At 35.1% G+C, this 26944-nt stretch overlaps 1 protein-coding gene across 2 annotated transcripts in view; it reads right to left on the bottom strand.

The window, feature by feature from the left end:
* The window catches only part of API5 (apoptosis inhibitor 5), a 34281-nt gene that overhangs the window by 6993 nt on the left and 344 nt on the right, over positions 1-26944 (bottom strand). For both annotated transcript variants that reach the window (XM_036891714.2, XM_036891715.2), the window contains exons 2-13: positions 19730-19891; positions 18553-18646; positions 18006-18071; positions 17373-17524; positions 15939-16145; positions 15232-15336; positions 14016-14105; positions 12887-13068; positions 11539-11632; positions 6359-6415; positions 3811-3887; positions 3151-3287 (exon numbers count right to left, since the gene is read on the bottom strand). In XM_036891714.2, the coding sequence (XP_036747609.1) occupies positions 3151-3287; positions 3811-3887; positions 6359-6415; positions 11539-11632; positions 12887-13068; positions 14016-14105; positions 15232-15336; positions 15939-16145; positions 17373-17524; positions 18006-18071; positions 18553-18646; positions 19730-19891 (1423 nt within the window). The remainder of the gene's footprint in view (positions 1-3150; positions 3288-3810; positions 3888-6358; positions 6416-11538; positions 11633-12886; positions 13069-14015; positions 14106-15231; positions 15337-15938; positions 16146-17372; positions 17525-18005; positions 18072-18552; positions 18647-19729; positions 19892-26944) is intronic.

Below are 26944 nucleotides of genomic sequence, written 5' to 3'. Positions count from 1 at the left end.
GTTATTGTGAGAATATCCACTGTTGACATGCAACTCCCAAACATAAAATACTAGCAGAAATTTTGCTCCTGTTTTGCAGTAAGAATCAGTTTAGTTTGCTTTGTAATTCAATTTATGACAAGCACCCCAATGATAAGGATGACCCCTATGGGAATATTAAAGTGCTGTAACACCATACATAAAAGACAACAGGCAGGTTCATTTGCCCTTTTGTTACTTTGATGACTACAGAACAAGTGAAGTTCAGTGGCTCCTGGATTTCTGTCTTGAGTAAACCTGCTTATTTTTTCAGTGACAAAAAAAATTATCACATAAAATCTAAGGCCTAGCATTTTCACATCTCTTTTTCTACATGCATTATATTCCCATTATCATGCAGGCAGTGAGTTTCACAGGGCAGAATCTTCATGGAAACTCAAAAGTAACTGATTTGCCCAAGTAAAAAAGAATACAATTCTTTTTGTATTGCCATAGCTCTTAATTAATCACATTGAAGAGAATTTAAGAATGGTTCTGATAGACACATTAAATCATACAAGTGACAGAGGACAGTATTTGATGCAATGAAGTAACACAGAATCCTTTCCATTTACAAAATGTTTCAACAATTATTACTTGAAGTCCCCCCCACCCCCTCTTATTTGAAGTTTTTAGGAGCTCTGTGTTATCCTTATTTTTCAGGTAAGATAAGAGGTTAAGACATGCACATTTACATATTATTATATAAGTAAAAGAGTTCAGTGATCTTTCCAATACTGAAGTTGCGTCAAAGAGTCTGAGAACTTTTCATTTCATAATCTAAAATTGCTTCTATATAATTTGTTACTCAGATATTAGAGGAATTAATGTTGCAATTATCTTATCTCAGAAACAATTACAGAGAGTGTAAGATCAGAATGTGCTTTCTCTGGGAATAATTACTTTGAATGAATTCTTACTAGTAAGACCAGCTGAGTGGTATTTCCATCCATTCTTCTTTGAAAGGATCTATGAGGATTTAGTCAGCGAGAAACAAACTTCACTTCTCATTCAACAGCACTGGGAGAGAATGTTCTAGTGGGAAGTTCTTGCGACACTAATGGCTCAAGTTGACAAGACTACACTGTGGGCAGCTGAAGGAGATTGCAATGGGACACATATTTCTTGCCAGACAATGTTTTACCATCTGAATCTATGGCTTCTCCTTTTGAAATAGCAAGAAAATGGGAGGACAAGATCTGCCAGAAGCTGTAGCCATGCTTGAGCAAGGATGCACAGAATGTCTTGCCTTGAAGCTACAACAGGGAAAACCAGAAGTGGATGATTCATGCCAACTTCTTTTTTCTTTTTCTTTTTTTCTACTGGCAACTCTGATTAACAGAGGTGTATGCTTCTTATCCATTCAGTGACTCTATGTCTTTTGCCTGGTGCACTCAGACCATTTACATTTAGGGTGATTATCAATAGGTATGTACTTATTGTCACTGCAGGCTTTAGATTTGTGTTTACCAAAGGTTCAAGGGTAACTTCCTTACTATCTTAACAGTCTAACTTAACTTACTTAGTGTGCTATTACAATATATAGGGTTTTTTCTTTTTTCCTCCTTTATCTTCCTCCTCCATTCTTTATATACTAGGTATCATATTTTGTACTCTCTTTGTCTATCCCTTGACTTTGAGGGTAGTTGACTTGATTTTGCATCTGCTTAGTAATTAATTGGTCTACTTTTTTTACTGTGGTTTTATTTCCTCCACTGATAGCTATTTAGCCTTAGGAACACTTCCATCCATAGCAGTCCCTCCAAAATACACTATAGAGATGGTTTGTAGGAGATAAATTCCCTCAGCTTTTGCTTATCTGCAAATTGTTTAATCCCTCCAAATTAAATGATAATCTTGCTTTCAGAGTATTCTTGGTTCAAGGCCCTTCCACTTTATTGCATTAAATATATCATGCCACTCCCTTCTGGCTGTAAGGTTTCTGTTGAGAAGTCTGTTGAGAGCCTGATGGGTTTTCCCTTGTATGTGATCTTTTTTCTCTTTCTGGCTGCTTTTAATAGTCTGTTCTTATCCTTGATCTTTGCCATTTTAATTATGTCTTGGTGTTGTCTTCCTTGGGTCCCTTGTATTGGGAGATCTGTGCACCTCCATGGCTTGAGAGACTATCTCCTTCCCCAGATTGGGAAGTTCTCAGCAATTACCTCCTCAAAGATACTTTCTATCCCTTTTTCTCTCTCTTCTTCTTTTGGTACCCCTATAACACAAATATTGTTCTGTTTGGATTGGTTACACAGTTCTCTTAATATTCTTTCATTCCTATTTTTTCTCTCTGCTTCAGCTTCTTTGTAGTCCTGTTCTCTGATTTCTATTTCATTTACCATCTCCTCTACTTCATCTAATCTTTTAAATCCCTCCATTGCATGTTTCATTTCAGATACTGTATTCTTCAATGTTTGTATGTCATTCTTAAATTCCTCCCTGAGTTCTTGAATATTTTTCTGTAGCTCCATGAACATGTTTATGATTTTTTATTTTGAAATCTCTTTCAGGACGATTGAGTTCAGTTTCACTTGTTTTGTGAGATTTTGGTTTGAACCAGGTTTCTTTGACATTTTATATTTGTAGGTGGCGCCCTCTAGTGCCCAGAAGCTCTACTCTCTGGTGCTGCTCAGCCCCTGGAGCAATGGTGGGGGTCGCAGGTGAGTGGCACTGGTGCCCTTTTCCTTGAGGTCTGCTGTTTTCCCCAAGTGTAGGCAGTCTGCTGCAGCCTTCTTTCCTGTTGCTCTTTCAGGATTAGATGTATTTGCTATATTTTCATATTCTATGTGGTTTTGGGAGGAGGTTTCTGTCTCATCTCTCACACCGCCATCTTTAATCCAATCTGGAATGCTTAGCGAAAACATTTAATTATTTTCCTGTCTTACATTCTCTTTCTTAGCACCTTTACTGTGAACCTCCCATTAAGTTCTTTGTTCCATTCAGTCAGCCCAAGGGGATAGAAGGTGAGAAAGGAATGGGTTAAGTTGCTTCCCCAACAGCTCTAGTTCCCCAAGTTAACTCAGAAGTCACCTGAAAGAGCTATGATAATATATATAATTAAAAATCAAAATGAAGTACAACACAATTTCTGCCTAACTCCTCAACTGCTTGTACCCAAACAGAAACGCTCACCATAATTAAAGTTGCCCAAATTGCTGCTATATTTCCCACTCGGGGGATTATAAATCTGCCTGGCATCCCTTTTTGGTCCTGCTGGAGATTTCTTGGGTGGTGAACTGGAAGATGTATCTTCACTGGCTCTCTTTTGCCTGTAATGGTAGAAGAACAGCAATAAAAAAAATTGTTAGACCAGAGGCACACAATACATTTAAAATTTAGCTTATCAGTTATGAAAGACATTCTAAAGATGATAGTCACATCTGAAAAAAAAAGTAACATTCTGTTATCATCGAATTAACTGCAACTTAGTTATGCAGACATTGTCAAGAGGGCATTTACAAGGCTTTAAAATAATGTGGAATATGTAGCTTCAAAGACTATATATATTAAAGTGATTCATGTTGTAAAACTTCTCAGAAATTTAATTATGCCACAGGAGAACAAACAGCCCCCAAATTCCAGGGTTGTATTCAAGTTTATTTTATAAATACTGCCATTAGATTTTATATTGTAAGTCATGTTTGTAACAGTCTTATTTTAACATCTTATTAAGAATCAATCAACTAATAATATACCATTCTGTACAGTAAATGTAACACCTGAATTTAAGTTTTCATATTTATCAATTATAACCATTAGAACACTTAAATCCCTTTTAAATATATTTCTTACCCAATCTCAACCTTCTGTACAGGTTTCCAGGATAATGTTACTGTGCTCTTATAGGAAGGAGGAATGTGGAAGAGATCCTGAAAAGACAAAATTAGACATTTCTAATGTATTGGTGGTGTGGTAAGGGTAAGAAACAGTGAAACACATTTTCAAGATAAATTTTGGAAAGTTTTAATTTATTCTTTGTTCTTTTCTGCTGGTGAATAAAGATGTAAAAAAACTGTTAAAAAAGTAAGCAGGACAATTTTGTTTATAAATTACATCTAACTTCATTAATATCATTTTGTGTACATCACTTAAGAATCTGCAACTAAGTTTTTTTTAGATGTCAAATCCCAGGATAAAATAACAGTATCAATTTTCATAAACAAAATCAATAAACGAATACTTTTTTTTTCACAGATGCAGTCACCAGTGTGCTTTAAAGAGAATAAAATGGTGCAATCTGCCATTTGCTTTTGCATATTTTTTAGTGGTTCAAATTAGAACAAAAGTAAAGGGTTGGCTAAGTTTAGGCTTCCCCTTAAATATCTATAAATTTCCAGTAAGGGAAAACCCACAAGATTTAAATACCAAATTATCAATTGTGGTAATGCAAATGGCTACTGAATTTAAGTACTAATGTAACTCAGAATTGAAATATCTAACTTCATAATATCCTCAAAACTCTGAATGGACTCCTAACCATATTTATTTTAAATATTTTACCTAATATTTATCAGCTGTATTCTAATTTTTATATATAGGTGAAATCTGATAGAAGTACACTGAATTTTTTCCATAGTTAAAATGAGTACACTAACAAAATCACCTCCTATTATATAAAACTTAAGTCGAGAGTACCAGAGAAATTCAGGCAATTAGCCAATACAAATTCTTTGAACCAAAAATACCTGAGGTTTCTAGCTGGAGTGATTTAGCATATGATAATTTTGTTAAATTTTATTTAATAATTTTATTTTTTTGTATTTTATTGTATCTGTATGAGAAAAGGGTAACAATTTCACAATATATGTAAATTAAACCATTATGCTGTACATTAACTTATGCAGTGATGTATGGCGATTACTTCTCAATAAAACAGGAAAAAACCCCAACAAAACACATACATATACTCACACACAAGAAAGGGACAAGAGGAAGAGGAAAGGGGAAGGCTTCAGTTTTATACATTAAATCTCAGGTGGCAATGTGAAACTGGGGTACAGTTTGTGGATTCATTAACACTGAAGTGAAAGAAATTTTGTGGAATTAGATGAGTTGCCTTAGGTAGGAGCTAAAGGTTGTGAAGAAACATCAATGATGGACCACAGCATGCCAGTTTTTCCTAAAAAAAATAACTGATCAGACACTCTTACCCCTATTTAAAATTTCTTTTAAGATATTTTTGGGAAGGCACCCTACACACTAGTTGCTGACCATATTCATCACTCTTCTGTTTACATCCTTCTACTACAGTCATGTTTAAATCACTATGGTTTTCTGAACAGGAAATTTTCTCATGTCTATGCATTAGCTAAGTTTAAAATGTTCTTAACATAGTGTATCTTCGACTTACACTTATGTCATTAGTTCAAATAAAGTAAATCTCACATTACATATGAATTCACTGAAATTATTTTATATATTTAATATCTGAAATAAGTGGTGGCTATTATAAAAGCTTTCTTAGGAGAAGAGAGTATTCTTACCTCTTCTGTTTTTAATATCTTTTCACTTTTTCACTTGGCAATGTGATATTCATCCCTCAATGTCTCCCTGTTGCTTTGTCTGAAAAGCTTCCCTCTTTCTTCTGAGAAAAAGTAACCATTGCATGGGATTTTTACCAGATTAATTTTAAGGCATACCACTAGTCTCAATTTTGTTACTGGCAGGCTTTATGCTCTAGGTGTTACAAATATCATTTCTTTATCCCATCTGTCTGCAATTCTGTTAACTTATAGTAAAAACTGATGATTATTTTGTTTTGATTCTTGTTTTTGTTCTCTTAGGTATTAATTTTTTGTGTAAGCTAATAGATACTTGGGGAGGAAAAACAGAAATGAAGGGTATTTATGGTTTAACGGTAAGGTCCACCTTAGCCTATAATACAAAAAGCTTTCAATTTATTACACAGACAAGTTAACAGAAAAGACCACAGGAGAACATTCATGGGCCCCATAGGACTGTCCATTCTTACTGTAAGCAAAGCAGGGTTTTACTGACTGTCTCAAAGGACCCAACAGTATTAAGACTACCAGAACTTAAGTCAGTGAAATTTGAGTCTAAATGTTTCTCCAATGCTTTGGGCCAGAGAAAATCTGCATGCCTTCCTTCGTTTGCAGTGTCATCTGCAATAACTTAAAAAAAATAAAATAAAACAATGTTTGATTTTATACCTACAGAAATGTCAGTATTATAGAAGACATAAAGCTTTAAAAAGCCCAGTGTCTGGAAGACAATGCCATCTCCCCTTAAACACTACCATTTCAGACCTAAAAACACATTGATAACTTTTTCCACTAACATTCTAGCTGCAGCTGGGAGGACCAGATAAGGAAAGACTTACCTTGATTAAAACATTGATATTATTTGTTATTTTCAACGCAACAACTTTAATCTTGTTCTGAAAAAGGAAAATGAACTTAAAATGCCAGTAACTTTATGATGCATATTCCATACCTATATAGAACTAATTATCTTTCAGAATAATTTCTCTTATTCCTATTTCATGACTCTATAACAGTATAGAGATGGAAAAGAAAGCAAATTATATTTATGTTCCTGACAGGTTAGAACCTTAAAGTATAATCTACAATTTACTAGAAAAACGAGTAAGGAATAGGTCATATATATGCAGGAGGTGTTTTAAAAGTAATCAGTTTAAGGTTGTAGGAAGACATAATGAAAACTTAAGATCTTTTCTTTAGAACTGTGATGCAAACTGATCAAAATAGGTGAGATCTGGGAAAACCAAACATTTCAAAAGATACAGATATAGTTTGACATAGAACTGGTTATTTATTTTTTACTTTTTAATTGAAGCATAGTTGATAAACAATTTTATATTGATTTCAAGTATAAAACACAGTGATCCAGTAGTTATACACATTAAATCCTCACCCACTCTAGTAGTTACTTCTGTCAACACAGAAATATTACACAACCACTGACTATATTCTCCATGCTGCACTTCCACCCATGACCAACTTATGACTGAGATGTTGTGCCTCTTTATCCCCTCCACCTACACCCCTCCCTCCCCCACTGTAACTACCAGTCACTTTTCAGTGTCTATAAGTCTACTGCTGTTCTGTTTATTTTATGTTTAAGATTCCACAAATAAATGAAATCATATGGTATTTCTCCTTCCCCACCTGGCATATTTCACTTAGTAAAATGCCCTCTAGGTCCACCCATGTTGTCACAAATGGCAGGATTTATTTTTTTATGGCTAATATTCCATTGTGTATATATACCACATCTTTATTCATCTAGCAATGGACATTTTGCTTGCTTCTGTATTTGGCTATCAAAAGTGCTACAATAAACGTAGGGGTGCACGTATTTTCAAATCAGAGATTTTGTTTGTTTGGATAATTCCTAGAAGTGGAATTACTGGGTCATATGGTATTTCTATTTTTAACTTTTTGAGGAGCCTCTATACTGCTTTCCTCAGTGGCTGCACCAATTTACATTCCCACCAGCAGCATAGGAGGTTTCCTTTTCTTCACATCCTCACCAACACTTATTATTTCTTGTCTTGGATAGTGGTCATTCTCACTTGTATGAGGTAGTATCTCATTGTGGCTTTGATTTGCATTTCCCTGATGATTAGCAATGTGGAGCATCTGTTCATGTGCCTGTTGGCCATCTGTATTTCTTCTTTGGAGAACTGTCTGTTCAGCTCCTCTGCCCATTTTTTAATTGGGTTGTTTGCTTTTTGTTTGTTGAGATGCATGAGCTCTTTGTATATTTAGGATGTCAACCCCTTTTTGGACATGTCATTTATGAATATATTCTCCCTTACTGTAGGATGCCTTTTTGTTCTACTGATGGTGTCCTTTGCAGTACAGAAGCTTTTCAGCTTGATATAGTCCCACTTGTTCATTTTTGCTTTTCTTTCCCTTGTCTGGGGAGATATGTTTCATGAAGAAGCTGCTCATGTTATGTCCAAGAGATTTTTGCCTATGTTTTTTTCTATGAGTTTTATGGTTTCATGACTTACATTTAGGTCTTTGATCCATTTGGAGCTTGCTTTTGTATGTGGAGTTAGACAGTACTGCAGTTTCATTCTCTTGTATATAGCTGTCCACTTTTGCCAACACCAGTTATTGAAGGAACTGTCTTTTTCCACTGCATTTTCATGGCTCCTTTATCATATATTAATTTACCATCTATGCCTGGGTTTATATCTGGGCTCTCTATTGTGTTCCACTGATCTATGGGTCTGTTCTTGTGCCAGTGTCATATTGTTTTGATTACTGTAGCTTTGTAGTATAGTTTTAAGTCAGGGTGCTTTAATGACCCCATCTTTGTTCTTCTTTCTCTATTTAGCTTTAGCTATTTGGGGTCTTTTGTGGTTCCACATGACTATTAGGATATTATAGTTCATTGAAAAATGCTGTTGTTATTTTGGTTGGGACTGCATTGAATCTGTAAATTGCTTTTGGCAGGATGGCTATTTTGACAATATTAAATCTTCCTATCCATGAACAAGGGTGGATTTCCATTTATTTGTGTCTTAATTTCTCTCATCAGTGTCTTATAGTTTTCAGAGTGCAGGTCTTCCACCTCCTTGGTTAGGTTTATTTGCAGGTATTTTATTCCTTTTGATGCAGTTGTAAATGGAATTGTTTTCCTGATTTCTTTCTGTTAGTTTGTTGTTAGTATATAGGAACACAAGAGATTTGTGTATTTATTTTGTATCTTGCAAATTTGCTGAATCCAGTTATCACATCTAATAACTTTTTGGTGGAGTTCTTAGAGTTTTCTATATATAGTATCATGTCATCTGCAAATAGTGACAGTTTAATTTTTCCTTACCAAACTGGATGCCTTTTATCTCTTTATCTTGTCTGATTTCCATGGCTAGGACCCCCAGTACTATGTTGAATAAAAATGGTCAGAGTGGACATCCTTGTCTTGTTCCTGATTTCAGAGGAAAAGTTTTCAGCTTTTCACCATTATGATGTTAGCTATTGATTTATTGTATATGGCCCTTCATTATGTTGCAGTACGTTCCCTTTATACTCATTTTGTTTTGAGAGTTTTAATCATGAATGGATGTAGAATTTTGTCAAATAATTGTCAGCATCTGTTGAGACGATCATACGGTTTTAATCCTTCCTTTGGTTAATATGTTGTATTACACTGGTTGATATATGAATACTGTACCATTGTTGCATCCTTGGAATAAATCCCATTTGGTCATGATGGAAGATCCTTTTGATGTTTTTTGAATTCAATTTACTAATATTTTGTTGAGGATTTTTGCATCTATGTTCATCAGGGATACTGGTTCATAATTTTTTTTGTGGTGTCTTTATCTGGTTTTGGTAGAAGAGTGATGCTGGCCTCACAGAATGAGTTTGGAAGTATTCCCTCCTCTTGTACTTTTTGGAATACTTTAAGGAGGACAGGTATTAGCTCTTGTTTAAATGTTTGGTAGAATTCAGCTGTGAAGCAATGTGGTCCTGGACTTCTGTTTGTTGGGAGTTTCTTTTATTACCAATTCAATTTCATTATTGGTAATTGGTCTGTTCCAATTTTCTGTTTCTCCCTGGGTCAGTCTTGGAAGGTTGTGCTTTTCTAGGAATTTGTTAATTTCCTCTAGGTTGTCCAATTTCCTGGCATATAATTTTTTTATGGAAATCTCTAATTCTTTGTACCTCTGTGGTGTCAGTTATAACTATTCCTCTTTTGTTTCTGATTTTGTTTGTGGCCTCTTTTTTCTGTGTTAAGTCTGGCTACAGGTTTGTGTATTTTGTTTATCTTCTCAAAGAACCAGCTCTTGGTTTCACTGACTTTTTTTCTATTGTTTTATTCTTTATTTTATTTCTGCTCTGGTCTTTATAATGTCTCTCCTTTCATTAACTTTGGGTTTCATTTAGTAGTTTGGGTTCCTTTTTCTAGTTTCTTTAGTTGGGAGTCTAGACTTTGATTGGGATTTGTTCTTGTTTCTTGAGGTTGGCCTGTATTGCTAATGTACTTCCATCTTAGAACTTTTGCAGTGTCCCATAAATTTTGGACTGTTGAATTTGTTTTTTCATTTGTCTCCATATACTGCTTGATTTCTGATTTATTAACTATTAATTATTTAGCATGTTTTTAGCTTCCATGTTTTTGATTTGTTTTTGTCATGTAATTGATTTCTAGTTTCATACCATTGTGATCTGAAAAGATACTTGATACAATGTCAGTCTTTTTGAATTGAGGGTCTTTTTGCATCCACACATGTGATCTATTCTGGAGAACATGCCATGTGTATTTGAGAAATATATGTATACTGCTACTTTTGGGTGGAATATTCTGTATACATTTGTTAAGTCTATCTGGTCTAATATGTCATTTAATGCCTCTGCTTCCTTACTTTTTTCAATCTTGATCTGTTGATTTAAGCGAGATGCTAAAAATCTCCTAATATGATTGTTTTACTGTCTATTTCCCCCTTTAGTCTGTTAGTATGTTTTTTATATATTTATGTGCTCCTGTGTTGGGTGCACAGATATTCTCAATTGTTTCATCCTCTTGTTGGACTGATTCCTTTATCATTATATAATGTTCTTCATCTTATGTAACTTTCTTTATTCTAAAGTCTATTTTGTCTGATATAAGTACTGCTACTCCTGTTTTTTCCTCCCTTTTATTTGCATGAAGTATCTTTTTCCATCCTTTCACTTTCAGGCTATGTATGTCTTTCGGTATGAAAGGAGTCTCTTGTAGGCAGTATAGATGGGTCTTCTTTCCTTATCCATTCTGCCAACCTGTCTTTTGATTGGTGCATTTAGTCCATTTACACTTAAGGTAATTATTGATAGGTATGTATTTACTGCCATTTTATTGTTTTCTGGTTGTTCTTGTAGTTCTTTTCTTCCTCTCATATATACTCCTGTGATATGATGTTTTTTTTCAATATTATGCTTGGATTCCTCATTTAAAACATTTTTGTGTTATCTATTATTAACTTCTGATTTGTGTTTACCATAAGATTCACAGATAGTTTACTAAATATATAACAGTTTATGTTAAGTTGATGGTTGCTCTACTTTGAACAGCTGGCTTCTGCAATGCTCCACCAACTGGGCTGAAGGAGGGCTGGGAAACCCTACCTCCACCTGCCAGGAAGCTAAGTTTTACTGCTGTTGGGTCAAGCAGGCTGTAGGTAGATAACTGATAATTTAGTATTGGGTTTCAAAAGGTGAAACTTAAAAAACTGCAACCATCAGTCAAATATTTTAAACAAAACTTGCTAATGAGACCCTAGAGAAAGATTGGTATGTATCTCAGTTTGGTAATAAACACTGTCCACAAACACTGGAAACATTCAAGGCATTTCAACAATGATAAAATTATAACTTAGCCAATAAGTAAACATGCAGACAATCTTCTAATTCCATATGTTCAACATAGACTTGTATCACCAGTTCAAAGTCAAATGTTACATTTCAGTATATAAATTGTCTGAATTTGCAATAAATGGTAGCTATTATAAAAATTTCCTTACAGTATGTGACCCTGTACTCTTACCTCTTCTGTTTTTAAGGCATCACCTGTTTTACCCTGGAGAGCCAAGCGGAGTTGTCTGATATAAACCTGCAGGCCCCGTGCAAAGTATTGTAGCCTAAATAAAAGAGTATTTAATTAGCAAATCATCACTTTATTTTTGTTTTTTTCACTTCAACGTTGTTTTTAAACTCAAAGAATCTTCTATTATGCTAAATGATCTTTACCAATAAAGAATACTTTAAATTACCAATTACAATTATAAGAGATACATAAAATAAAAGCAGTTTTCCTTTATCAAAAATGGAATAAATCTACACTCAACCTGGCAAGGGAAAGATTTGTTAGCACTGTGCAAAGGAAGCTTATGTTAATCTGTAAGGCATGCATCAGAGTGAAACACCCAGGAGCATGGACTAGCAGCAGGTGGCCTGGGTTCTTTCTACTTTCCCACTGGCCAACTGAAGGTCAAGGGACCTTAGACAAGTCACTTCATCTCTATGTGTTTATCTGCTGACAAGAGATAGTGTTTGATCTGTTTATACCTCAGGGTCCAGTTGAATATAAAACAAAACTGTAGACTTGAGAATTTATTATAAACGGATACAAATCTCAGAGGGCCCAAAGCCAATCTGTTCAAGTTTGTTCCCAGATAGTATGTGGAGAAAGGTGGCACCCTAACCCCATCCTGTTGACTTCTAGGAACACCGCTTAACAACCTGGTGTCACCTTTTTAAAATTTTTAGAGTAAGTTCTTAAGTTGCCTGCCTCTGATCAGTATTTCACTAAGAATTAAACCTCTGTCTTAGCAAAGAGTAGAGGATAGTAAAAGATAAAACAGTGGCCAAGCATTTCAAAATTTAAGATGTGAAATTGCTACTGGAATGACTTAATACAAAGTGTCTTTATGTAAAGTACTTATGATTTCTCCAGTGCCGCTCCTCTAGTAACAGTGTAAGACATTAATAAGAATAGCAGCTGTAGTTCACTGAGTACTCACTATGTGCCAGGCAATGTGCTCAAAGATTTCTGCTCACTATCTCATTTAAGGCTCATGATTCTATGGGACAGGTGCTATATTCAACTGAAGAAAACAGCTGAGGAGTTAAGGAGGTTAGGGAACCTGCCCAAGATCATAAAGCAGTTTGGGAAAGCCAGGGTCCATTTCTGAAGTTCATTTTCCTTCATGGATTTGTTATGCCACAGATGTTGTATGTTTACATATATTCCTGTTTTGTGGATCTTTCATTTTGTTCCACTGGGGTAAGGCAGAGGGGGAAGAATGCTCTTATAAAATGAAAACAAAACCCAAGGGAGTATGAAGACAGCCATCACCTTTGCCAAGGATTGGACCACTTCAATCATACATCACCTAATTTTGAAATCTTTGAGTTTTTCTGCATTCAGTTTGGCTGTTAAGAAATCTGGAAGTTTTCGGCCCAACTGGTGGAAGCTGTACAACAAACATTCCACATAACTGAACTGCAGCTTGGGTTCTTCATTACCAGCATTCTCCCCATTTTCTGCTTCTTCTGGAGGGAGAGGCATGTATTCCTAAGAGATGAAATTTCAGAGGCATTTGCAATCTGCTCTAAATACTCTAATTATAAACACACACTCAAGTAATTGTTGGGCATGCTCTTAATACACAAAGCATTAAAAACTACCAAGATCATAAATACAGGCAAGATATTCCTTTTACCTATTAGATAAATTATCTAGCTTGTCAACTCTCCATATTAGCCCATGTTACAACTGGTAATACTACTAATAATGACAATGAAAATAGCTAACATTTATTAGGCACTTTTCCATGGTGAACTTTTCTTAGATAACTTCTATGGTGAAAAAGTAAGCTGAATTAAGTCAGGATTCACTCCAGGATTGACATCAAAAGTCGATGCTCTTAACCACTACATTATGCTAACTCCAAAAATCTTTTCTGAACACTAGTGCATATTGTTTAAGTATTGATTCTTCTCACATTTAAACAACTGCCAAAAGCATTCAGTATCAGTGATGTAACACCCTAGTAGGTCTGGAAGAGCACCAGATGTTGATGACTCCATTCGTGCTATTGTGTGTCAGCTATACAACTGTTCACATCCAACAAGAAAATCACTTGGTGATGCCGTTAATGATTTTATCAGATGATCTACTTTGTCCACAATTATGATCTAAACTTTTTGTCCTGGTTGCTAAAGCTATTGGCCTAGGACAGCAACCTGATGGTGACCAGGAGCAAATGTAAAAAATATCTTGATAAAAGACCTACTACATCAATCCTGTATTATATTTTATGTAAAGCACCAACAACAGAAGAAAGGCGTAAAACTTTTTTTTTTTCAAGTATACAGTACGTGTCCTGAGCAGCTAACAACACTTGCTAGAATTATTGTCTAATCTAAATTTAAAAAGCTGGTTCTCTAGAAATGATACTACACCATTAGACTTTGGGGCTATAGACAGACTGTGCCATAAGGAAAGAAAAAAGTTCTTACCAATAACTTATCGAACAGTTTCCTTAAATTTGTTTCTAGCTTTTCCATGTCACCACAAAATGAACTCATCTCCGCCAACAGTTTCAATACCTAAGGCACATAATTCAGTTATTAGCCACTTTTTTTGAACAGACAAGGACTGTAAAATAAAAATGATTGTAGATAACTATTTAAGACTGTTAATTTTTCCGTTATGCTTTTACAGAATCATAATTATGTAATTATGATTTTCTGAACTAGAAAAATAACTTAGAGGTGCAGCCCTATACTTTACTAGTGAGGAAAATGAAGGTCAAAGAGATTATGTGACTTGGCAACTTCACAATGTGAGTGGGTGGCAGGGATGACCCTAGAACCTGTATCTCGTGATTCTCAAAATATGTGAGAAGTAACTAAAAGAATATACATGACACTTTCTGCAGGGTAATGATGTACTGTGAAGAGACACTGAGGAAGACCTCTTAACAGCAAAGAATTATTTACTAATATTTAGGATGGGCCTCATTTGCTATTAAATTTAGTCTTTGGATACTAGTTCAAAGTATTAGCAATTGCCACTGTTCTTGAGGTTCATCTCTGCTTTTCTCAATCCCAGTCTCACAAACCAAATCCAGACATCTGAAGCAAATACGATGTCAGTGCACTTCCTTTTCCATTTCAAAGAGCTATGAGGGAAATGGTACATATATTCCCATAGTTGAGTTCAGTTAAACAATCACTATTAAGTGCCTTTCAGAATCAGGCTCTGCATTAGATTCTGAGGATACAGAGACTAATTAGGTTAAATGTGGGGAGATAAATGTAAAATATCACAAATGCTGGAAAAAATGTGTATGTACATTACAGTTGAGATACAAAGGAGAGACAGAGTAGTCAATTCTTTTGGAGAAGGGATATTTTATTTAATCCAGTTAAATCTGGCTGTATCATTTATGGATAGAGGTAGGAATGGTCAGGAATTAAACACCTTATTCAAACATATTAAGGCTACAAGTAGAGACTAACTAAAACGAAAACTACAGGTAGTGCTTTCCTATTGCAGCCAACTTTCACTAAATTCATAAAGCATTCCTATGTAATTACTCCTGGGATAGGTTACTAGCTAGTGATCACCAGACCTTTATCCCTTGTACACCAGATCTCTAAGTTAGTGGTTGACATTTATGATAAAATATGGGAGTGCTTTTTAGTGCTAAGAGCAGAAATTTTCTCTTACCTCCAACTGTATATCGAGACCCTCCACTGGGGTAGTCAAGGAACTGAGGTTAGGGAGAACCTGCTCACAGAAATAAGTCACAAACCTTGTGGAATGCACATTTTTCTGTAAAAACCCAAAGAACATTGAAATGTCAAAAAAAAAAAATTCTCTCAACTATAAATAGTAGATGTACTTTGCTGCAAAGTTATCTGGAATATTGGGACATCTATACATTTCTGAACTCTTTCTTGATTCTCAGGTCAAATCTTGGGGGCAATTTTAGTGTTGAATTTCTGCACATTTCTCAAAAAGGATGGATCCTTTAAACTGAGCTTTTCAAACTATGCTATGTACATCCCAGAATATTTATGGCCGGCAAAAGCCCAAAGCCAGTGATAAAGAGCATAAATACTTAGAACAGTCTGTTAGAAAATTTAAGGGGGAAAAAAATTAAATTACTAAACCAAGTGTTTTTGAAACTCAGCCAAACTATAAAGTATGATGCAAAATTCTGAAGTTTCTAAGTCTTGAAATGTCTCTTACAAAGGCTTTCAAGAAATTTCTTGCTGCTGTGGGCTCTCACCCATGCCTTCATAAAGTAACAATTCACTCCACTGTGTAACTACTTTTATGCAAAGGTTTGAAGAGAATGCTTAAGTGAATATCTATAGAAATGTAAGCTAACAGAGTAATTAATAGCAACTGTGTTAAAAAAAAGCACTCACAGAGAAGAGGGGTACTGCCTGCCGAGTGCACTGTAAGAGCCTGTCCACACAGTCGGGATCTGAGGGATTGAAGGTTTGTTCCAGGTCAGCCTGTTCAGCCACCAACTCCACAAGTTGCTGCCTTCCACTCACAGTCTGTAAGCTTTTTAACCCAGAGAGTATCTTCATAAACAGGACAAATTCTTCACCAGTCACATCTTCAAGGACCTGGTAGGAGACAATTCAGAATAATAGCACCTTTATCATTTGAATGGGAAAGAAAGATCAATATTAACACAATGTGGCAAATTTATTTCAGTTACTAAAGTTGGTTTGCTATTAATTTTTCTAAAATACTGAGAAGAGGGCAACTTCTAGCTTGAATTTAGGCTTCAGAGTAAACCATATATTCTCAATGGGATACTATATTATCTTCAAGGGAGGCAAAATCTGGTTCATGGAAAATTTTACTCTTTTTTATTAATAAAGATACACATACAGTACATAAACACATATACAGTATCTGCAGCATTGAAATGTCATGGGAGAGCAGCTATGGAAAAGATTATGAAATGTTCTTCAGGGAATAATAGCAAAGAAAAAAAAAGATTGAGAAATTCTGCAGTAAACTGTTAAATCAGATTTAGTTTCCTATATTAAAAGCAGCCTCATTCACATTAATATAGTAATTGTACACAAGATAGGAAGGGCATGCAAGTCTTATTTTAAATGCTCCATGTCATGGGTCTAAGCCTTCTGTTCACTGACCAAAGAAGCAAGAAATCATGACATACTCTACCAGATTACTAGCTGGTGTATAGGTAAAATATGCTAATATTCCCAGTTGGAGAGACGCTTCTTTCTCTTTCACTGAAGAAATCTTATCAGTAAGCAAGTGAGTGGTGCTATTAGAGAAAATTAAAAATTTTCTTCTATACATAAGAAATTATTCCCAAACTTTGGCACTTTATGAGTGAAAAGGTAATTGTGACACACTGTGAATCTTAATAGCTGTAACTATGCTATATGCTGGCAGCACAGACAAATAGCTTGGTCTCTTGAGCTTATGGAGTCACAGGGTAAGATAAAAAGATAGGTCATTTCAACATGATTTCATTTTCATTTTGAAGTTATCCGAAACACTACAGGATAATATTCTAAAACTAGAGAGGGGGTGGAAATAGGTAATATTTCCTGAAGGAAATGGTTTGTATAGAGTCCTGAAGAATGAATAATTCTGAGGATAATACCACAAAAGATTTAAATGTGATCACAACTCCTTAAATTAACACAGTGATTCATCATTATGAGCTACCAAAGTGCAAAATACACTATAAGAAAAGCTTGAAGTTCTTGGGTGGTTCTAATGGGGTATACTGAGCATTGATGAATACTGCTTATTTCAATTGTTATTTTGCTTTGGAATAGTTCTATTAAATGATGACTGAAACTTACCTTCTTGGATTCAGTTAGTATAAGTTCTTCTACTTCCTTTGTTAAGACTTCATCTGGTAGAGCCTTAAGTTTTGTAGAAAGGAATTTGATTGCTCGTTCTCTAACAATGTCCTCTCCTTGGAGTATTTGGCTGAACAAGCCACCTAAAGTCCCTGCAAAACAAAATAGTTATGTGTAGCAAGTCAGTTCTGTAAGTTTTTCAACTTAATTTATAGAATTTCTCTACAAAAATATCCTGAATATTACTGCATTCATACTGGCTAAATTAGGTTGACATTTCCATAGTCCTAATTATATAGTAATCATATGCTTATTCATGGATTCACAATCAGCTTGAGCATTACTTTCCTTTTTTATCGTTATTAATAATAATTTTGGAAGAATTTCTTTAATGTGGCAAAAGGAGTTTTTCCAACTGGTTTCTAATGGAAAGTCTGATCTAATGGAAAGTTAAAAAAATTATTTTTGCTGGTTTTTTAAGTCACAACCACGCTGGGCTAAGTAGTTTTCTAGAACACTTAGAATATTTATGAAATAGATATCTAGGTGAACCCCAGACTATCCTTAATGAGTAATGCCAAGCTACCCCATTTTTAAAGACACCAAACAATTCAGAACAAGAAGTGGCTTTACCTTTTGCATCCATCTTAAATATACTTAACAGGGCATTGTTCACTAAGTTAAATTCTGCAGAGTCATCTGGATAGACAAAAAGTGGTACAATGTGGAAGATAAGTGAAAAACACTGGCTTAATTTTCAGACTTAGTAATTAACAGTTTCTCATACACTATATTAGAGAAGACACAGAACTAAGCATTTCTCTCAAGTACCAAGAAAATACATCTTCCTTATAAGGTAGAAAACCTGATCTGACATACCTGGGAAGCTTTTATGTTAGGATGGTACAATTAAGAAACTATAAGAAATTGGGGTGAAAAATCATGATGCATCAAAATTCCCAGAAGAATCCAGGTATTATGCCTTCATAAACAGAATTAAAAACAAAACACTAGGAATTACATAGTCACAAGTCATTAAGCTTCAAACTACTAAAGGAAAAAAAGATTTTTAATTTCTACAAGGAGCCACCACCCCCTCCCCCAAAGAAAAAGCTATAAACAGTCACTATTTCAGAGAGAAGTTATATTTAGATAAAAGGGTAATAATAAAATTTCTTACCTGTCTGCAAGAGTTGGGTTAGTATATCTGCCACTCGGGGAAGATTTTCACCAGTGGCAAATTGAGGCAACTCTTTAATTGCTTGCCGTCGAATCTGAATATTTCAAACAAAAATCATATTAATCAGATATTATCAACAATAAAAAGAACAACCCCAACCTTTAAAGAAAACAGAAACCATGGAGAAACTATAATTTGGGGCATATTAGTCACAAAAATATAAAACATGAGATTTCTAGTAGTTTTGGAAATTATTTGCTCTCATCCAATTTTCTAACTTCATAGAATAACTGAAACAAAATGTGGTGGAAACGGATGTTAAATATAATTATCTGGATGGAGTAGACAGATCTGAGGTTATAATCAATGGTTTACATACTGATTATATGCAACTGTTAGGTTTTTACTACCTTTGGGCATATAATACACTATCCTAAGAATGGTTACAGGGGTGATGTCCTTTATTTACTTTAGAATTTTCAGTATTGACTACTTAATAAAACATTTGTGAATTATTCTGTGTACTTAATTCCAAATATGTGACCTTGGCTTATTTAGTTTAGCATAAAAATGTAGAGGAGTTACACCTAACAAATTCTGCATGAAATGTTGGTGATCCAGTAATTCCATTTGGAAAGCCAGGAGCTAATAGTTGAAAATTCTTAGGAATCTGTATCACCAGCCAGAAATGCTAACAGTTAATTTTGTTGCAGGGAAAAACTATTTCTTCTTATTCTGGTAATCACATACAATTATTACACGGACGAATTATTTTTCTGCTATGCAAAATGGGAATGTTGAAACTCTGTTTTATGATGTAATACTATTAATATTTTAAATATCTGAGCAAGCAAAAATTGATTGAGAAGTTTTATTTCATATGCACAACATATAAAAACCTATGAAAAAATGTGAGCTCTCATCCACTTTCAACAGTGGACAAACAATAAGCAAAATATTTTGTGATTCTATTTTTCAGTTGAAAGGTGGTGAAAGAGTGAATGCATTTTCTCAAATGTAGATTTAAGCCTCAGTATGGCATCACGCCAGACCCTACTGTAGTATTTTATTGTGCACTGATATGACTGGTACTTCAATTACATTACTATACCAGAAAAATGTCTGAAAATGGAAAATGAAATATCAGAAAGGTTGTTGAAAGGAGTCATAAACTTACTGATACATCTTCATCTTCACAGAGGTCCAACTGTGCATTGATAGCAGAATCAGCTAATTCTGGAAAATGCTTAAAGAATTTTGGAATAAACTGAGCTGCTAATCTTTTTTCCTTAGTACCACCTTTTACACCATCCAATATCACTTGATAGGCATCTTTATGCTGAAGGAAATAAAGCAGAAAATGAACACAATTTTGAAGGACAAGAAGCTGAACAAATTTGTTTTGAGTCTGCCTTTGTTAAAATTTTACACAGGCTAAAAATAGGGCTTTTTTTTGGAGTTTTATTGCTTAAATTGGACATCTATGTTCTTACCATCTGCTCCTGTACTCCCTTCCACCCCCATGTTATTTGTAAGTTGGTGGAGAGAGGATGACTAATTTTAAGTGGAAAAACAAGTAAGTTTGTTGATGTACAACACTTCTTCATGCTAGTGATTACTGATCCTAGCCTTGTGACTATACCATGCCTTAAAAAAATTATAATGAATATTATAGAATTCTAAAAAAATTGTGTTAAATTTACTTGAATACATTTAGCAATTTCTAATTAGCACCTTGAAGAAGGTGGAGGGAATACATTCCTGAAATTAATACCAGGAAGGTCAGGAGGCTTTATTTTGCTTAGTATTTTAGGATAGGAAAGGAGTAATTCATTCTATATAGCCAGTCAATTTTGAATTAAGACAGACTCTAATGTCACATGTTTAAGTTTTTATAGAATCATACATTCAAAACTCACTTGTTTCCTTTTTTTGGAAAAAGTGCAGAAGTGCTCTCCCTCATACTGTGAAGAGTCAAGAATTTCCCAATACCCTCTTACACACCTGTCTCCAAATCAGTCCTTTTATTAAATGACAGTGATCAAGCGGCAAACAACAGTAACACATATCAAGACTTAATAGATAAATCTTTTGTTTGAACATATGGATAAAACTTTTAATTACTGGAAAATCTTAAACATTATGACAATGACACCATAGTGTTTACTGTGTATAAGGCAATGCTCATTCCCCATCAAGAGGGGAATGACTAATAAACATCCAATGGATTATAGAATTACCAAAAATTTAGTTTAATAATAATTCTTTTCATGGACAATACAATGTGAATTGAAAGAAATAAAGCAAGATGTCAAGTTACTTAGGTACAGCAGGATCTCAGTTAAGGACATTCTTTTTTTTAAGTAATCAGATATAAAGTGTTCTATGTATTAAAAAGCTATGGTCACAATTAGATCTTTTAAGGTACAGATTTTAATATAATCCATGTAATTACCAGGTTACTTTAAAAGTTCCTATACTACCAACCTGTCTAAAAAATATGAATTCTAAAAAAGTGTCAATTCCATTAACTTATTAATGACAACTCCTTCTAACATCTTAAACACAACACAAAAGACTAAATAACAAAATGTCTGTGAATACATTAGCTTCCTTATGAAATGCAGACATAAAATCAGTCATTAGGAGTTACTACTTCAAATATACATTTTTTAGTACAATAGTTTGAAAAATCATGTATGACATCTCTACCACTTTAAATTCCTGTGGTTTACCTCATAGCTTCTAACAGACTTCATTAAATCAAAGTTTTGAACAGTTCTGACATCCTTATTTTTGCAGGGTATCACAATCCAATTTTCCTTTAACTTAAACTTAAGCTTTATTTATAAAAACCTTTAAAAGAAACTCCTTACACCATTTAAAATTAACTGAAGAATCCCTACTTGAAACCAACCACTCAGACCCCTTCAACGAGAAAAAAAATCTGGATCAGAAAAAAAAGGAATCAGCAACACTTCCTGTAATCTTACCAGGGACTGAGTTGCCTTATGTACATGCCTCACAGTAGTCCTGTGGGTTAGGTGGTACTACTATCCTATTTTTCAGATGAGAAAACCAAGGCTCAGAGAAGTACAGTAATTTGTCCAGAGCTACACAGATAGTTAAGTAGCAGATCCAGGACCTGAACATAGCTCTGACGGGCTCTAAAGTCAGTATCTGTGCCTAATATGATACTTCTTAAAGTTCTGAGATCTTAACACAAGAAGAGAGAAAGAAAAGCTTGCCAGGATAGTCAAAGGTGAAATTTGAGGCTCTATACAGACACAGAAAATGGGATGTAGCATTCCAGACACAGCAAAAACCCTTTGGAAAGTTAAGATATTTTCACATATTCAAACTAGAAATCAAAGTTTCTACCATTGGTAGGTATCAGTTTTATCAAATAATTTCATAGATGTTACTAGTGACTTCAACTAATTACACTTTATATATTGCAAAAATAGAATTTTATTCTTCCTTGACAGCTCTTTGAATGATTTGTTTTCACTGTAGCAGAGGGATAAGACTTTTTACAGAATCTTCCTAAGGTAGTTATTACTTCAAAGTTGTTTCAAAGTAGGAAAAGATATACGTGATATTTTCAGTGATCACAGTGATTTGGTGCCAAGTAGGATTGTAACCACTATAAAATACTCCAAATACTACAGAACACTGCTTTTTTTTCCTCTTCCAACACAACTATACCTTTCAGCTAAACACATTTGTGATCCTAATAAAAGTCTGAATTCTAAATACTTTAAATGTATTTCTAAAACTGTGTATTTGTGTGTACTTTTAATATCTGACTTGAAAAAGCAAGCTCTAAAGAAATCCATTTTTATTTTCAAACAAAAAGTCAGCTACAATTTGATCCACATTCAGCAGATACATACTACAAGAAAAAAATCTGTGATAGTGATTGATAAAACACAACCAATATATACAGATGGTCAGTGACATGCCAGGTAAAGCCATGTTTGGGACCAGGACACAGCTTCTAAGAAATAAAGCATTATTTTAGAAAAGAAAGGATGAAGTAGAGTTGATTATATAATCTTACATTGGTTTCAAATATACAAGACAGTGGTTCAGCAGTTACCCATGTTATTAAATCCTCAGCCACTCTAGTGCAGTTACTATCTGTCAACACAGTAAGATGTTACAGAATCATTGGTTATATTCTCCATGCTGTACTACATCCCTATGACCAACTTACATTATGATTGAGAATTTTTGTGCCCCTTTATACCCCTTGCCTCTTCACCCACCAATCCCAACTCCTCCCTGATGGCAACGACCAGTCACTTCTCAGTGTCTGTGAGTCTACTACTATTTTGTTTTGTTTTTAATTTCACAAATAAGTGGAATCTTATGGTATTTGTCTTTCTCCACCTGGTGTATTTCACTTTACATAATACCCTCTAGGTCCATCCATGTTGTTGTAAATGGCAGGATTTCTTTCTTTTTTTAAGGCTGAATAATATTCCATTGTGTATATGTACCACATCTTCTTTATCCATTCATTTATTGATGGACACTTTGGTTGCTTCCAGAAAGCATGTAGTTTCAATAAACATATTTCTCAAGTACGACATAATAAGAAAATGGAAAAGCTAAGAAATATTACTACTTTCTTCCTCAGACTCAATTAACAAATCTAGTTTGGATTTAATACTAAAATAAGTTAACAGTTCTACAAATTTTTGAGGAATTATTTGGTTGGTCTGTGACTTTAACTTCACCATACCAAAAAAACCCCATCAAAGTACCAAAAGAACACTATTTCATGAAATACAAGTCAGTAAAGCTTATGCTCTTCTACCCTTAAGAGCTGGTGTACTCCCATTTAAGAGAACACAGAAGAAATTAGAGTTTAGGCAATATATTGATCTTAGATCAGCCTAACTGCCACTGTTCTGTAACAGGTGTTTGTTTTTTTAAACTTCAAAATTTTGCCTACATAATATAAAATTACCTACATTTTAAAATTAAGTAAATTCATAAAAATTTCAAACAACCCACAAATAAAGACAACAGACTGTTGGTTACCATAGGGAAGGGGGTTGGAGGATGGGTGAAGTAGGTGAAGGGGATAAAGAGGTACAAACTGCAAATTGTAAAATAAGTTAGACATAGGAATGGTAATACAACATAGATAATTTAACCAGTATCACTGTAGTACCTTGCTTTGATAATGTGGTAACTACACCTGTTGTGGCAAGCATCTAGTAATATATACAATTATCGAGTCACTGTTGTACATCTGAAACCAGCTTAATATTGCCTATCAACTTAAATGCAATAAAGAAAGAAAAAAATTTGAAACAAAATTTTAAATACTTGTGGGTCACAGCTTGCTCTAATTACAGCCAGTTGGGAGCCCAGGGCAGAGCAGACAAATAAAGGAACACACAGCAGAGGACAGAGACCTGAAGCAGGAATAGCAGAGGCAGAGTCAGGGAAATGGTAGCTGAATAAGTAGGTGGAACACAGGAGCTGCAAGAGGAAAAAAGACAGAAGGACTGGAAGGTTTTGAGCTATTAAATAATGCTTCACTTAGAATTTATCCCCTGCAGTTTGCTTATTAGAAAATAGATGCTCCCCATCCCTCCACACACTTCTGTTCCTTCTTTGAATGTATTTTTTCAACTTTGAAGAAGTGTCTACTGAAGGGTAAGGATCAGTGCAGGTAGAGAAACAAACAAGATTTAACCCTTAACCTCAAGACTTTATAGTTTAGTAAGGAAATAAGAAAAAGTCCTCATGTGAAATAAAACACAAACCTAAGTACCACAAATGCATACACAGTGCCAAGGAGGTTCAAAAAGAGAAATATTTGTCCTGCTTGAGGAAAATAAGCTGGTAAAATCTTGGAGGGCTTGTGTTTATCCTGTATTTAGAGAGCACTACTTTAAAAGGAGTATTGACAATAGTGGAGAGGGCACTCCCCTAAGGGGTAAGCAATGTGAGCAACTGTGATACTTGCCTGACAAACGGTGAAAATTAGAACAAAAGTTAGAAGGAATCCCAGATTAAGAAACTCAAATATGACCTCAGAAATGGCCAGAGAGGTACCTGTCAGTAGTCTTAAGTCTTGACTGTAAATCTCTTAACACGAAAAACAGCCTTTGCTACACGAATAATTTAAACACGTTTTTCTCGCCTTAAAAAAACGTGAATGGTGTCTTTTCCATTAAGCTGGCTCTTGCTTTTGTTAGTTAAAATTTGCGAGCAATATCCTGAAACTCACTGTCTTTTTTGGTGAGCAGTTTTAGGATTTTTCCTAAAAGGGAAGAATACACAATAGAGCAGAATTAGTAGGCATTACAGTTTAGTCCAGCCTCAGTTCTAGAATTCCTGTTTGAGGCTGAGCAAATTACTGTACTTCTTTATGCAAAGGAAGTACATCATGCACTTCATTATGGAAAATATTAAAACTTTTGTTTTAAATTGATGCTTGACAGCTGTCATTACAGTGTCATGAAGGTAATGATCTCCCATCATCTACAGGAATTGTGCTGAAGTTTTAGCACCCAGCACAGTGTCTAGTATGTGGGTGGGACTCAAAACCTGTACTGAATAAATGAAACTGTGGGTCCTCATTAAAGCCTGCATGAAAGGGCCCCTCATCTGTTTTTCACAAGCATGTCTCTGAACCACTCTTCCTAAATTAAGAACAGATTTTTGTGCCTTTCCTTGAGAAAGACATTTTTGACCTCTTGGGGGAGAACTCTTAATCTAACCTGGTATTTGTAATTAAGATAACATAAGAGAGAAATGCAAGCAATTCTCAATTATTGATGGTATATAAACATATATACACATGTAGGGATATATATTTATGTACATACATAGGTAGGCGCATACATTTATATATATATATATGACTTCTATTTGCCCTAACATATTCTAAGTAGTTGGCTATCAACCTTTTTTTCTATTCCAGCAAAAAAGTGAGGTATGCCAACAGCACTATGTATATGGCTTCAAAGTTTCCCTGTAAGATTTCTGATACACCTTTTTGGAAGAGCATCATCTACAAACTGAGAATCACTGTTCTTAGCTTCTACCCCATCCTCTCTGTTGATGTGCAATGAAGCAAATTTTAGGTGGAACAATTTGCTACAATCTTCCCCAACTCAGTCACAATGAATTAGATTATCTTCACTACTAGTTCTTTTTAGGAAAAACAACAATATCAACCCATGACTGACCAGTTTTCCTAACTTGTCTTAATGGGTAGAAAATTGCTCCCTCACAACCGACCTAACACAAAGATTGTCAGTATATATTTCCCACTGATGTTAAAATTCCTAACGGAAATAGAAATATGTAAGGAAAATCATCTGATTGAAACTGGTATATTCAGAATTCTAGAGTGACCTATAAGGTCCAAACATTTTAAGAAATTTTTTGGTTCAGCTCAGACAGTTTCTACTTGAATTATTCATGCCCAGAATAGGGGCCAGGAAGGGTATTGCCACAACTTTGCTTATGTTGTTAGACTCTTAGGATCTTCCACTTTCTTCTCCACGGGTCAGAAGGATCACATGAAGTTCTAAGTACTGAAAAGATATAGCATGGGATTTCTAAAAATGATCACGATTACCTCCGGGAGAGCCTGGTTCTTTCCCCAAGAAAGGACACACTCACATTTATCAACTCCTCAAGTTCACTGTACTCCAGTACTTAAAAACTCATAAAGCAGCAACGGCATGTATGGATTATTCCACACTGCTGAAGCTGCGTGGCTGGGGCAAACACTGCAGAGAGCCCTTGCCAGAGAACTCTATTAAGGGTGCACTCTTCCCCGCCTGCATCCCCAGAGCCACTGCACCGGCCCATCGTAGTATTTTCTTCACAATACGTTTCAGTGAAAACAAAAAAACCCACTTATCTTTCTTACTTTCTTTATCACTCGTCTCCCTCTCTAAACGTACATTCTGGGAGAACATGGGTCTTTCTATCTTCTTGTACCTCTAGCGCCCGGCAGAGCGCCAGGTGCGTATGGCGCTCAAAAGTGTAGCGAATAAGTGAAATCGTGAGCCCTCACTAAAATCTGGACCAAAGAGTCCCTCTTCTGTTCTTCACAAACTTGTCTTCTAAGCACTTTCCTAAATAAATAGCAGATTTTCGCCTCGAGAAAAACATTTTTTGTCCTCTTGAAAAAACTTTCAATTCAATCTTCTAAGGGACTTAGCTCCACGGAAAAGGAGAAATACTTAGGAGAAATCTGGAGGGAAAGGCTTGGGAGGAGAATTAACGGGGAGCTCAAGAGGCTGAGTTAAGAAACGCCCCGGGGAGGAAAGGCGGACCGAGAGGGGCAGAGAAGCCTGGACCTGGACACCACGCTTTCCCCGGAGCCTGCACCCCCACAGAGCGGCCCACG

This window comes from Manis pentadactyla, chromosome 9 (genome assembly GCF_030020395.1).
Source record: "Manis pentadactyla isolate mManPen7 chromosome 9, mManPen7.hap1, whole genome shotgun sequence".
NCBI classification, from domain to species: domain Eukaryota; kingdom Metazoa; phylum Chordata; class Mammalia; order Pholidota; family Manidae; genus Manis; species Manis pentadactyla.
Note: the sequence above shows the minus strand (reverse complement) of the source record. Positions and strands in the feature narration are given on the sequence as shown.